The following is a 12,521-nucleotide window of genomic DNA, read 5'->3' on the forward strand; positions in this document are numbered from 1 at the left end:
GGCCCCCCCCGGCTTCGGCGGTCTACGGCGGGCCCGGCGGGGGGAGGATGCCCGGGGCGGGGGTGGGTTTTCGCCCGTAGCTCCCCTCGCCCCCCCACCCCCACCCCCCTCCCCTCCCCATCCCTTCCCCCGCTTCCTTCCGCCGCCTCTCGCCGCCCGGCGCGGCCCCGTTCCCCGCGGGGGGGGCTGCGGCTCGGCTCCCTCCGGCCCCGCGCTGCCCATGGGGGGCAAGCAGAGCACGGCCGCCCGCTCGCGGGGCCCTTTCCCGGGGGTGTCGACGGATGACAGCGCCGTGCCGCCGCCGGGGGGGCCGCCCCCCTTCGGCCATTACCGGGCGGGCGGCGGCGGCGCCATGGGGCTGCGCAGCCGCTCCGTCAGCTCGGTGGCCGGCATGGGCATGGACCCCGCGGCCGCCGGAGCCGTTCCCTTCGGGCTGTACGGCCGCGCGGCGGGGGAGGCCGAGCGGGCCCCGGGCGGCGGAGGGCCGGGGACCGACTCCACGTACGCCCATGGCAACGGTTACCAGGAGACGGGAGGCGGTCACCATAGAGACGGGATGCTCTACCTGGGCGCCCGGGCCTCGCTGGCCGATGCGCTGCCCCTGCACATCGCGCCGCGCTGGTTCAGCTCGCACAGCGGTGAGTGCCGGAGCCCCGGCCCCATTCCTGCCAACCCTCGGTTCTTCCCAGCTCCTCCTTTCCCTGATGTCGCTCGGCCCCTTAATGCAGGTTCCCACCTGCCCCGGATCCCCCCGGCTCTGGCTTCCCCCATTTCCTACTAGCCCCAATTTTCTCTGTCTTCCCACAGCCCCGGTTCCCCCCGTTCCCCTGGATCCCTACAGCTCTGGCTTCCACTTATTCTCCACTTCCCCTCCCTCCCTCCATCTGCTGCTTCTCTTCATCCCAGCTTCCCCCATTTTCCCCTAGCCCTATCCCCTGATTTCTCCCAGTTCCCCCCCCTTTCACCAATTCTCCCCAGCTCGCCCCCACCCCAGTTCCCCCTAGCCTTGGCTTCCCCCGCTTCCTGCTAACCCCAGTTTCCTCCTTCTTGCTCCACCCAGCTCTGGTTTCCCCCATTTTCCCCTTTCCCCTTCCCCTGATTTCCCCCAGCTTTCCCCAGTTTCTCCTGGCCCCTTTCCCACGTCTCCCCCCATCTTCAGGTTCCCCAAAGCCTCAGCTGTCTCCATTTTCTCCCGGTCCCCTCCCCTGGTTCTCCCCTTATCTCCCCTTCCCCACGTTTTCCCCTGGCCCCTTCCCCTCACTCCCCCCAACTCCAGCTTTCTCCCAGTTTCCTTTGACCTTTTTTCCTCGCTCTTCCCAGTGCCTGGTTGCCCCCAGCTTCCCCACTTGTGGCCCTTCTGCCCAGTAAAGAACGTGGGAAGGAGAGCTTCCCTGCTTTGCTCAACCCTAAACGATTCCCCCTCTGCTCCTGGGATTGGGGTTGGCACTGTGCGGTTGTGTCAAGGTCAAGGCAGGAATGAGTGGTGGGAGGAGGAGGCTTACTGCAGGGGAGATGTTCTGGCCCTAGGGATGTGCCATCCTCCCAGGACTTGAAGGGGGAAGCAGAGGAGGTTTGTGTGAGGATGCTGGGGCTCGAGCCCTGGGTCTTGAAGACTGGCTAGAGCTCCTCATGCTGCTTTTGGAACTGTGCAGGAGTGTCAGGAGGGACAGCAGTTCTCATGCCTCAGGTACTGGGAAAAGGCACTCCAAAATGAGACGTAGGAATTTTTCTCCTTTTTTTTTTTTTTCACCTGGTAAAGGGCCAGGGAGAGGCTGGAGCGGGCTTCCTTGTTCCAGCCAGCTGGCAGAGGAGGAACTGCCTGCCTCGTGGGGCTGGGGAGCCAGATGGGTGATCCCACAGGAAACGTGTGAGGCTGAGGGAGGGGTGGGATTGCCCCCCACTCACCCCCAGGGCTTGGACGATGGTGGGTGTCCCTGTGCCTGGGAAGAGCTGTGTGTGAGCAGGGCTGTGTCACTGACCCAGTTCTGGCTGGGCACAGGGAGCAAGGAGGGAGGTCCTCCTCTCCCTCCTGACTGGAGGGAAGTTATTTCAGGGATGTCTCCTTGCATTTCCTGGAACAGTGTGGGATTTCTCTCCCACCCGGTCTCTTTACTGCCTTTTCATGTGTTCTCGACACATGGCGTGGTCTGGGAATTTCATAATATGTCTTGGGACAGTGCCTCATTTTCAGGAAGGCTTGAAGCTGAACTAGTGGATGAGAGCAAAGTGCCAAGCAAGGCCTCATGGGGCCTGTTTTCCTACATCCATCTTGGGCTTTTTCCCCTTGTCCAGGCTCTGGGGACTGCCTTTCTCAAAGCTGTGCAAAGCAGGATGCCCCAGGCACTGTTGATCCAGAGAGGCTGACAGCAGGGGTCTCAAGCCTGCGCGCTCCTGCAGACTTTCTGCTTCTGTGACCTTGTTCTGCTGTGCAGCATCCTTTGGGCATTCTGAGTGAGGAGAGGGGCTCTGCTCCCTCCAGCCAAGCTTTTGGGTGAGCCTGGTGCTCCTGTATGGAGGTTGCACCGCAGGAACGCCTCGTCGCTGAGCTTTGTGTAGAGGTGGTTGCTCACAGCCTGCGACATTTCAGTGGTACTCCTCAAACTACATTGCCAAGAGGCAAAAAGCTGATGGTAAAAATAAGCCGACTGCAAAATGGAGTGAGCTGTTTGCAGCCCTGATGTGGATTGGTGCAATGATGGAGCCCACCACCCTTGGAGAATCACAGTGCCGGCGGTGGGAGCTGCTGTGAGAGCCGTGGGTCTCTCTGGTGCCTCTTTTGGGGCCCTCTGAGAGTGTTTGAGCTGCACTGAAGTGTGCACAGGCGGCAGTGAGAGCCGTTCGGTCTGTGCCAAAGCCTCTCCTGGTGGTGTCTCTTCCCTTTTGCTATTTATTTGCAAAAGGATGCTTAACAACTGTTTGGAAAACTTGTTGGAGCTTATGAAGCTTCTGTACTCTTCTGCTCAGTGTAAGAGGTTAATCTGGAGACTGTAAAGAGAGGGGAAGGAGGCCAGCTTAGGATAGCAGGAATGCCAGCAAACCTTCCATGATTGCAGCAGGGCAGGCTGGCAGCACGCGCTCCTTCCTTTCTTCCATCGACCTGCTCCACTCCATCAGCCCCAGAAAATGCTTAAACAGCAGCGTGCTGGTAAATGGAGAGGAGCTTTGATGTTGCTGCGCGTGACTCTCTCTGCTCAGTCCAAAGGATGTCTTGAGGGTGGGGATGAGGAGACCCATGGGCACAGCAGGCTGAAGCAGGAGGATACGTGCCTGGGGAGTGTCAGTGCAGCCCATTGCACAGTGTGGGTCTGGAGGGAGGCTCCTGGCCTCCTGCCTTTGCACAGGGAGGGGGTAGCAGGGCTGCAGACCTGGGTGCTGCCTGTGTCAGCACATGGGGAGGGCTCTCTCTTGGGCTTGTTGTTCCAGCAGTTTGGGGAAAGCACACCCTTTGGATCTCAGCAGGACAATGAGAAGCCTTGGGGGGGGGCAAGGGGCTGTTGCTGTGGCACAGTGCCTGCAATAGTGGATGCATGGGTGGGCTTGGCACCTCCTTGTTCTCTTTATCTGTGCTGCTGGGTCTGTGTCCCTCTGTCCCCCTCTCTGTGGAGACTGCACCTCCCTGGGTGTCTACCATTCAAGTGAGCTGCTCCAGATCGACCTGAAACTGCTCTGGGGTTTCTGCATCTGCGTGGGGTTTTGTGCCTTGCACTGTTGTAAGATGACAAAACAGCTTGTGCAACTTTGGAGCTCTCTCTTGGTTCCTGACCACCCTGTCCCTGCAGCTTTGTGATGGTGAGACCTTAGCGAAGCCCACACGGGGAGGAAGAATGCAGAAAAATGAGACGTGTGGCTCAACACCACATGTCTCTTGGGTTATGTGGTTCTCTTAGTATGCTCTTGTTACTCATCTTCATCAGAGGATCTCAGGGAGTTTGCAGAGGCTGTAAGTAGCTTAAAGTTTATCTGGAAATCCCTCTCATCGCCCAAAGCCCTTGAGTGTTGGAAGCTCCAGCAAATCCATATCTCCCTGTCAGCCAGCAAGCCCAGAGAAGTGCCTGGCTCATCCTTCTGTGCAGTGCAATCAGGGCTAGCACACCAACAAAGTAAGCAGTTTGTCCTGGATGCTGGGAGCAAAAAGGGGGTGAGTCTCCTCTGCTCAGTAGGGTGTTGCCTTCCAGCTGCTCTGCATCCTTTGCCAGGCAGGCCTGCAGCTGTGGATCGAGGAGGAAAGAAGCATTGGATCCAGCCCTGGGGAAAGGACTTGCTAGAGGAAGAGCTGAAGATGGATGGATGGAGGGATGCCCTGGCAAGTGGCACACCTCTGGTGCGTCCATGCTGATTGTCTTGCCAGTGCTTAACTACCCTAGCTCAGGATCTCTGTACACCAAAAAAGGAAAGCTGTATTCTAACTCGCTCATCAGCAAGCTGCTGGAGGGAGGCCGTGCTCAGCTACGGCTTTCCTGCCACCATCTCAAGAAGCGAGCACCGTGCAGGCTGCCCTTCACATCTGCAGAAACCTGCTGTGGCAAACCTGGTTTTGCCAGTGGAAATTTCCAGAGGAGGTGCTCCTCAGACTGTCTTCCTATTGCTTTGGTGCTGCTGTCTGTGTGGGAAGCAGTGCAGGAGCGGTCCCTACAGCCCCCCAGGCCAGCAGTATTCAGCAGGAGAGAGCTGGGGATGGGACAGCTCTGCTGGAAGAAAGAAACCCGGAATACCAGAAGGCAGGAAATTGAGGCATGGCTTTTATGCACGCTAGCAGCCTGGAGATGAAGATAAGTGTGTCAGTGTTGGCGTGGTGCGTGAGCAGCCGGCAGCAGTTGTTATCCCCCAGCTCCACAGCACGAGCCCTGCAGAGTCCCCTGGCTGCTGTGCCTGGGCACTGCTTACCATGCTGCTAGCAGGCTTGGCTGGGCTCATTCCCTCTAACCCTGCGTGTAAATCAGAGCAGGAGAGCTGCTTGCCCTCCCTCTTCTGTGTGTGTGCTCCAGAGATGCAGGAGCGATGCTCTCGTGCTCTCAGGCTGACCCACTTCCAGCCAGGATTGTCTTCCTGGCCTGTGACGTAACTTTATCCCATACTCGTTTGTTTTGCTGACAGGTTTGTTCCAGCAAACAACCGTAAAGGCTTCTCTTAGTTATTAATGCACTGTTAGGGTTCCCCTCCGTCATCTGCCGATCGATTAACGTGGACATCTTTGGTAGAGGAGTGGGCCTGGGGACTGGCAGCCGGCCAGCAGGGCTTTGAGAATCACGGGAGGATGCTATTAAATGCTGGAAAAAAATTATCTGGGGAGAGGTTGTTTGAATAATAATTTAAAAAAAAAAAAAAGCAAAAAAAGAGCATTTTCCTTTCCAAGGTAATCTGCCGTGTGCCAAATCAGGCGGCACAGCTCATCAGTGAGCTCCCTGTGCCGGGGCACCCACTGCTGCTGGGTGCCTGCAGCATCTCACCCTGCTGCTGTGCTGAAAGCCCAGGTGAGCTGGAACCCTTGTGGAACAAATGCAACCGGGCGTCCTCCTGATTCTCTCAAAAATAGAAATCTGTGAGAACCGATGAGCGATTCACAGCAGCGAATGTTCCTGCTGCAGGCAGCACCCAAGGAGGCCCTGAGCGCTGCAGAAGCCCCGCGGAGCTGCAGCTGCAGGAAGCTCTGTGCCTGGGGCCTCTCCTCGTGCTGCTGCACAGCATTTCCGTGGGCAGAGCCCAGCCACCCGTGTTTCCTGCCTGCAGGGAGGGGAGCGTTCCTTTCGCTGCATTTCAGCACTGGGTCAGGAGAACATTTGAGAGGTTCTGTTGGCTGCTGAGGCTTCAGCAGGGGCTGGGGCTTGGGGGCTGGCTCTCTGCTCCTTCCCCTCCTGCCCCTGGTGCTGTTGGGGTGGCTGTGGAACACCAGAGGGGGTGTTCCAGGCTGCTCCTGCAGCTGTGGGCCTCTCGCTCGCAGCGGAGGAGTGAGACCACGTGCTCTGCGCGGCGGCCTCGCAGGGGAGCAGTGGAAAGATTGACCCTTCTGCTGATTTTAGCAGGAATTTCCAAGGGCTGAGCTTCCCATCCAGCTTGCTGAGGCCGTGCTGGTGACAGAGGGGCTGTCCCCTACCAGGCATAGCAGTGGGACTGGGCCAACCCCTGCCAAGGCACCACAGCATGAGGAATTGAACCGAAGCGGCTCAGTGCCGTTTCCATCCCTGGCAGGAAGGCCGACGTGACAACAGTGGTATTTTTAGAGGCCCAGCTGCCTGCAAGGCACGAGGAGGAACGCAGCAGTGGGGGATTTGTAAAGGCTTCTGCCTGTGCCTCCAGCCTGCCCCTCTCACTGGGGTCTGGCACCTCCTCCCATGCGATCCCAAGCACTAAGCTGGTAGCAACCGTGTGCCCAGGGTTGGTTTGGATGAGTTTTGGGCCCCACGGGTGGTGGGGAGCAGGGAGCAGCTCTCTGGGGGCTCAGGTTTGATGCCTGGGGGCTGGGAGGCAGCCAGGAAGTCCCATGTCCCCCATGGCTGTGTGCTTCTGGCGGCTCTGTGGGCTTAAGCCTGGAGAATTGCATTGGAGTCTGATACAGTAGGGCTTTGGGGGTGGGTTTTTGGAGGAGGCTATTGAGGGAAAACCTGCATCTCTTGTGGTGATGGAGTAATTCATTTGGGAGCCTGGCTTTGCTGGTGATGGAGTTGCGTTTTGTTGGAGGTGTTGCAGTGGAGATCCAGCATTCAGACCATCCATTGCAAGTCTCCGTACAGCTGTAGCTGGGGAGGATGAGGGAAGGCTGTCCTTATCCGCATGGCTTAAATTCCCGTCCGGAGGGAGGTGGAGCTGCCCTTCTGCCTTGGGTGCTGTGGGGAGCATTCTGTGGGGCACAGAAGTGGTGTCCTGGGTGCTGTGTGGCAGCTTGAGCCCATCGTTGCGTCCCAAGGTGATGCCTTGCTGGTGGTGCTCACAGGCAGCCCATCTCCTTCACATGTGAAATATTCTGGAGGCAAAAAGCAGTCTCTCGAGCTGGCCTTTGGATGCAGGACTCCTCTGCTTCGCGTTGCTGTTCTGGGGAATGCTAAAATTAGCTGTGTGCTATTCCTTAGGCAGCCTGTTCCCAGCACTGGGGGTGTTCCTGCGGTAGCACAGAGCTGACTGGGAGGCAGGGGGACTGCAGGCTGCGGTTCCAAGCCCATGCTGGAGGGAGCACAGCGTGCGGTGCAGGAAGGAGACACCACCTGTGACATCAGGGCTGATGTTCGGCAGGTGTGACTGCGGCCACAGAAGGGCTTCTGTGTGCACTGCCACCCAGCGTCTCTGCTGCATACCCCTCCTCCACCCCCCAGGAAGGTGGGATGCTTCCTTCCCACCCTGGCCCTGCCTTTCTGGCTTTCTGCACCTCCCCGTGGCCATGAATCAGGAGGAAGGATGCCTGCGTGGCCCCTAGGAACAAGGCCAGAGTGCTCGGCTCCTTCCTGCCTACGTGCCCCTGCTCACGTGCACCCCATGCTGCCACCCACACCACCATGGCAGTGTGGGCACACAGCACCCCGTGTCCTGCGGGGCTGTGCTGGGTGGGCACTGAATCAGAGGCTTCTTTAGCTGCCTATCAGAGCAGTTTTGGCATTCGCTCGTTAGGCAGGAGCTGAACCAAGGGTGCTTTTCAGTTCTTTGGCTGTTCCCGTGTCACTTGGGAAGCTGTGGCTGGAGGCAGCCTGTAGGCCGGAGGCCAGTGGGGTGTCACATCTCCAGTGGGACCCAATAGTTCTCTCGTTTCTCCTGCCTGGCCACATCCTCACCTGATGCAGGGCAGCTCACTTTGATTGAAAATGTGCTTTTGCCCTCCCAGAGCTCTCGGATGATGTGGTGGTGCTTTTGGCACTGTCAGTGTTAACCATGGGGCTCTTTCGGTGCTTTTAGGACCTGCTGGAGGCTTCAGAGGTTCCCAGCTCTGCTCTGCCTGGCTCTCTAAAATTAACCATGTAACCTTCCTAAAAATACTCTGAGGGCACCAGACCCTGGAGGGCCACGAGTGCTGCTTGCTCATGGTTTCTAGAGCGAGCCATTGGAGGGATGAGGTCACCTGGCAACGCGTGCCTCGCAGCCCTGGAAAGCCCTTGTCTTCCTCAAAGCCTCCTGCAGGATGCCTTGTCCTCAGACCCCATGCTGATGGGGTGCAGGGGGATCCCATGGCAGGGTTGGTGCTGACAGCCCATCCTGCATCATAGGGGCCTCCCCTGAGCCTCCCGGTGGGAGGAATAGCTGAGCCCTTCCCCTGCTCTTTTTTGAGGTGTGTGGGAGGAGGACGGGAAGGGCTGCAGGAGGAGGAGAAGGAGGGAGGGAGGGAGGGAGCGAGCTGAATTTTCCATGAGCAGCTGTCTAAACGTCATCTCCTGTGTTGCTCGGGCTGGCGGCTCCGGCAGGATGGATTAACGAGGGTTTTGGGGAAAGCAGTAAATAGCACAGCCCTGCACGGGGGCCGGCTCTGAGCCCCAGCATCCACCTCAGCATCTGGAATGCAGGCGGATGCTCCAGCATGGCGACCCACGCAGAAATGTCCCCAATGGCTCCATCCACCTGCTTCCCAAAATGTCACCTGGCTCATGATGCCCCTCGCCCATGTTTGGGGCCAGCTGTCCACCTCAGGGACCCCCGGGAGCATCGCCTCTGCCAGCTGCTCTCACCATGCCAAGCATTTGTGCCGACAGCTGGGGTGCAGCGCAGCCCCCCCCCCTGCAGCCTCATCGTGCTCCTTGCTCTGCTCCAGGCAGGGGGGATTCATGCCTTTTCATGATGCTTTTTGTGTTGTTTTTCTCCCCGTATCATAAAACGTAGAGCTAGGAATGTCCTTGGCCCAGCCCAGTGCCGCTCAGGGGCCTCTCCCTGGGGTTTATGCCCTACATTTGTGCAGCACCCCATGTCCTTGCCGTGGGGTCACAGTGGGAGGGCTGCGTGCCTCTCTTTGCCCTCCTCGCGTGTCTCAGAGGGTGCTGCTGGATCTGGGGCAGCCGTTGAAAATAGCACATCAAGCATGGAACAAAAAGGGGGGACCGCAGCTTTGGTGGTGCCTGTGCCAGTGCTGGAGAAAATGAGGTCTGACGGGGATGCGGCCCTTCCTGGCAGCTCGCTCCAGTTCAGGAGTCGCTGAGCAGAGCCGCCCGGGGACGTCACGGCTGACAATGGGGCTGGTGCAGGAGGGACGGGGCTGGCGGTGCCCGGTTCAGCCGGGGACGGGAGCGCATCCCACACAGGGAGCGGGCTGGGAGGCTATCTGAGCCCTCGCTATAAATACACCAGCAGGGTAAACACTCAGGAGAGGAAAAAATGCTATTTAAGCCAATGGGTGCTGCTGCCACGAGGTATGAATTGGTCAGGGGTAAATTTAGGCTGACGATGAGACGGCAGATTGCGATGGGCTCCTGGCTGCGGCCCATCCGGCTCTGACCTGGGATCCTGTGGGGAAGGGGGTGCAGTCCATGGCTCCCTCTGCCGCTACCAAGTGCTCGAGTATGAGGCATTCTCTGCCCCTCTGAGCTCCCTCCGTTCCAAGAACCCCAAAACCCCCCAGCCCCATCCGCTCGGTGGCAAACAGGAACTCAGCTTGTCCTCATTTGTGTACGCTCCCTTTCTTTCCTGTACAGGCTTTGCATATATATGAAAAAAGCTCTTAAGCGGCACTGCAGTCAAACCTGATCTGCTTTTAGAAGCCGGGTCCTTATGTTACCCTCGCCATCTCTGCAGGCAGGGATTGCTCGGCATTCTGGTGCAAACCCACGGCGATGGCTGCACGCCTTGGGCTACATCTGCTCAAACTCAGGGCTGAGCACGGAGTGCAGGAGCCCCGGGCACCTGCAGCTCTGTTGGGGTTCTGCTCCCGATCACAGCCGTGTTGCTCACAGCAGCGTGTGTGTGCCGTAAGGCAGAGTACCCACAGGGTGCTGAGCTGGGTCCTTGTGTTAGGAGGTGCCTCTGAGGAGCTGGAAGGATGCAGAACCGTGGTCTTGGTGAGCAGAGAAAGGGGACGGCATTGGAGTGGGCTTAGAGAGGGATGGGGGAGAGGGGTGAGCCATGCTGTCATTGAAACCAGAGCCCAGAGGACCCGGCGGAACTCAGGATGGTGTTGTGGGCCTTGGTGATGTGGAATGGCTGCAGGCGCTTCCTGGGTGGACAGAGCTGGCTGTCGTGGGGGGGAGACACGTCCCCGGGTGCTGCGTGATCCTCGCCCTTTAATGCCTGGGAGCAGCTGGGGCCACGTGTGCTGCACCCTGGCTGGCTCCCCTGCCCTCTGCGCAGGGCTGGGGGACGAGCGGCACGCCGGCTGGGTGGCTGTGCCTGTGCTGGCTCTGCAGAGCACCCAGCGCAGGATGAGCGTGCAGCCGGCAGGCGCAGCGTGGGGGCAGTGGCACCATGCAGGTGGGGGACCCTCCATGCTCCCTGGTATGCAGTTGGGCTCTCCTTCCTCCCTCCTGGCTCAGGAGCTCTTCCCTCTGCTCTCCTTCCAGGTTTCAAGTGCCCCATTTGCTCCAAATCTGTGGCTTCTGACGAGATGGAAATGCACTTTATCATGTGTCTGAGCAAACCTCGCCTCTCCTACAACGGTAAGGGCTGGGGTGGGCACGGTGTCCTGCCAGCGTGGGGACGCCGTGAGCGGGCAGGAGGTGCAGGCTGGGGCTGCAGCGTGCCAAAAGGGCTGCGCTCCAGCTGCTCACCATGTCCACCGCTTTTCCTTGGGAGCCTTCGTAGCACAGCTCTGTGCTGCTCACCACAGTGAGCGGTGCCCAGCGGGGCCGTGCTGTCCCGCTATCCTGCCCAGCAGGGGTGAGGGCAGGTGGGCTGAAGCCCAGCTTAGTGGGGAATGTGGGGCTGAGCCTTGCCCCAGGCAGGAACGCAAAGCCCCTGGGTCACCAGTGCTCTCTTCTCCTCTCCAGATGACGTGCTGACCAAGGATGCCGGCGAGTGTGTGATCTGCCTGGAGGAGCTGCTGCAGGGGGACACGATAGCCAGGCTGCCCTGCCTCTGCATTTATCACAAAAGGTACGTGGCACAGGGAGCCGTGGTGGCCGGGAGGCAGGGGCAGCCCTGCACTCGGCACTGAAGCTGACCCGCTGTCTTCTCTCCAGCTGTATAGATTCCTGGTTTGAAGTGAACAGATCTTGCCCAGAGCATCCTTCTGATTGACCTGCTGGGCGTGCTTGCTGACTTCTCTCTAAGGTGAGCCCACAGAGGGGTGGGGAGCGGGGGGTGAGAAGGGCTGAGCAGGGGTGTGGGTCTGAGCCGGCCGTGGGGCTGCGCTCGCTGTGCTGATGTGGCCTCATCTCTCCGCAGGGCACCTTGCTACCTGCTGTACCTCCTCTCCCCGTCCCTCCTGCCCCGCCTGGACTTTTGGGCTGACGTTCAATTCCTCACAGACGACAAAAACTCAAAAAAAAAAAACAAAAACCAACCAACCAGAAACTTGAACCCACTCGGGACAACGGCGAATTTTTTTATTTTCTTATTTTTATTTTCCGTCTTTTTTTTTTTTTTTTTTTTAATTTAAAATTAGGAAAAAACCAACCAACCAACCAACCAACCGCAACAGCAAACCTTGGAACATCCAGGAGAGACAGTGTGAGAAGAGCAAAGCGACCCGCTCTCCCTGCAGCCACGAGGAGGGATCCAGCACCGAGGGAGCCGCCGTCCTCGGCCCGACGCTGCCATGATGTTTGGCTTTTGTCCCCGCGCGGAGCGGCGCTGCCGGGGAAGCGGCCAAACGGAGCGCGCGGCACTTCTCACCGGCTCGCCTGGCGCCCGTGGGCTCCGCTCGGTTTTTGCACTGACTACACGGGAATTTCCTCCTCTCTCCCGTTCTCCCTTTTGGAGATCTCCAGCCCGGCCCCGGCAGCGTGTGATGGGGACTCTGCCCCACGCCGGGAGCGGGGCCGCCGCTCTGCCCCATAGCGGGGTCTGTCTTTCAAGTGTTTACAATGAGAAAAAAGAAAAAAAAAAAAAAAAAAAAGGAACAAAAAACAAACAAAAAAAGAAACAAAAACAACAACAACAAAAAAAAAAGAGAAAACCGACAAAACCGAGAAAAAAAAAAAATTATTATTAAATGAAGCTTCGTGTTGACTGGCGTGTTCTTCGATTTGAGCTTCCCTGCCCCGGTGATGTTTACAGACTGGTCACTCTTTAACTCAGCTATAACCACTCAGAGACTGGACAGCCGCAGCATCCCCGCCCCCCCGCCGTTGCCAAAACCTCCCTCCCTCCCATCGAACCCTTCGAGGAGGGGACCTGGGGGTCCTCCTTGGGCCCCGCCAGCGGCCGGCAGGTGAGGACCCCCTGTTTTATGGCCGTGCCCCCATCCCCGTCCCCTCCTGGCGCGGCGGGCGCATTGTCGTTGGTGAGACCTCCCCTGCCGGTGGCCGTGCCCCCGCGGGAAACGTTTCTGTATTTATATATTAAAAAAAAAATGGGGGGGGGGAAACGAGTTCAGAGCTTGGGGGAGCTTCCTTCATTAGTCAAGGTGTTTTGATATGGTATTAAAACAATGTTCAATAAAATATTCACTGTTATTTTAT

At 58.5% G+C, this 12,521-nt stretch overlaps 1 protein-coding gene across 2 annotated transcripts; it reads left to right on the plus strand.

The window, feature by feature from the left end:
• Positions 1-116: 116 nt before the first annotated feature.
• Positions 117-12,520, plus strand: ZNRF1 (zinc and ring finger 1). 2 transcript variants are annotated; one of them, XM_048958212.1, is made up of 5 exons: positions 117-638; positions 10,461-10,556; positions 10,887-10,992; positions 11,079-11,169; positions 11,504-12,520. In XM_048958212.1, exons 1-4 carry the CDS (start codon positions 221-223, stop codon positions 11,134-11,136), a joined length of 678 nt encoding a protein of 225 aa, XP_048814169.1. In that variant the 5' UTR covers positions 117-220; the 3' UTR covers positions 11,137-11,169; positions 11,504-12,520. The 2 variants fall into 2 exon arrangements, with proteins under 2 accessions (XP_048814169.1, XP_048814168.1); XM_048958211.1 differs by lacking the exon at positions 11,504-12,520 and adding an exon at positions 11,284-11,495 and having other exon boundaries at positions 119-638.
• Position 12,521: the final 1 nt, after the last annotated feature.

The sequence above is a fragment of the Lagopus muta genome, chromosome 12, assembly GCF_023343835.1.
Source record: "Lagopus muta isolate bLagMut1 chromosome 12, bLagMut1 primary, whole genome shotgun sequence".
Lineage (NCBI taxonomy): Eukaryota > Metazoa > Chordata > Aves > Galliformes > Phasianidae > Lagopus > Lagopus muta.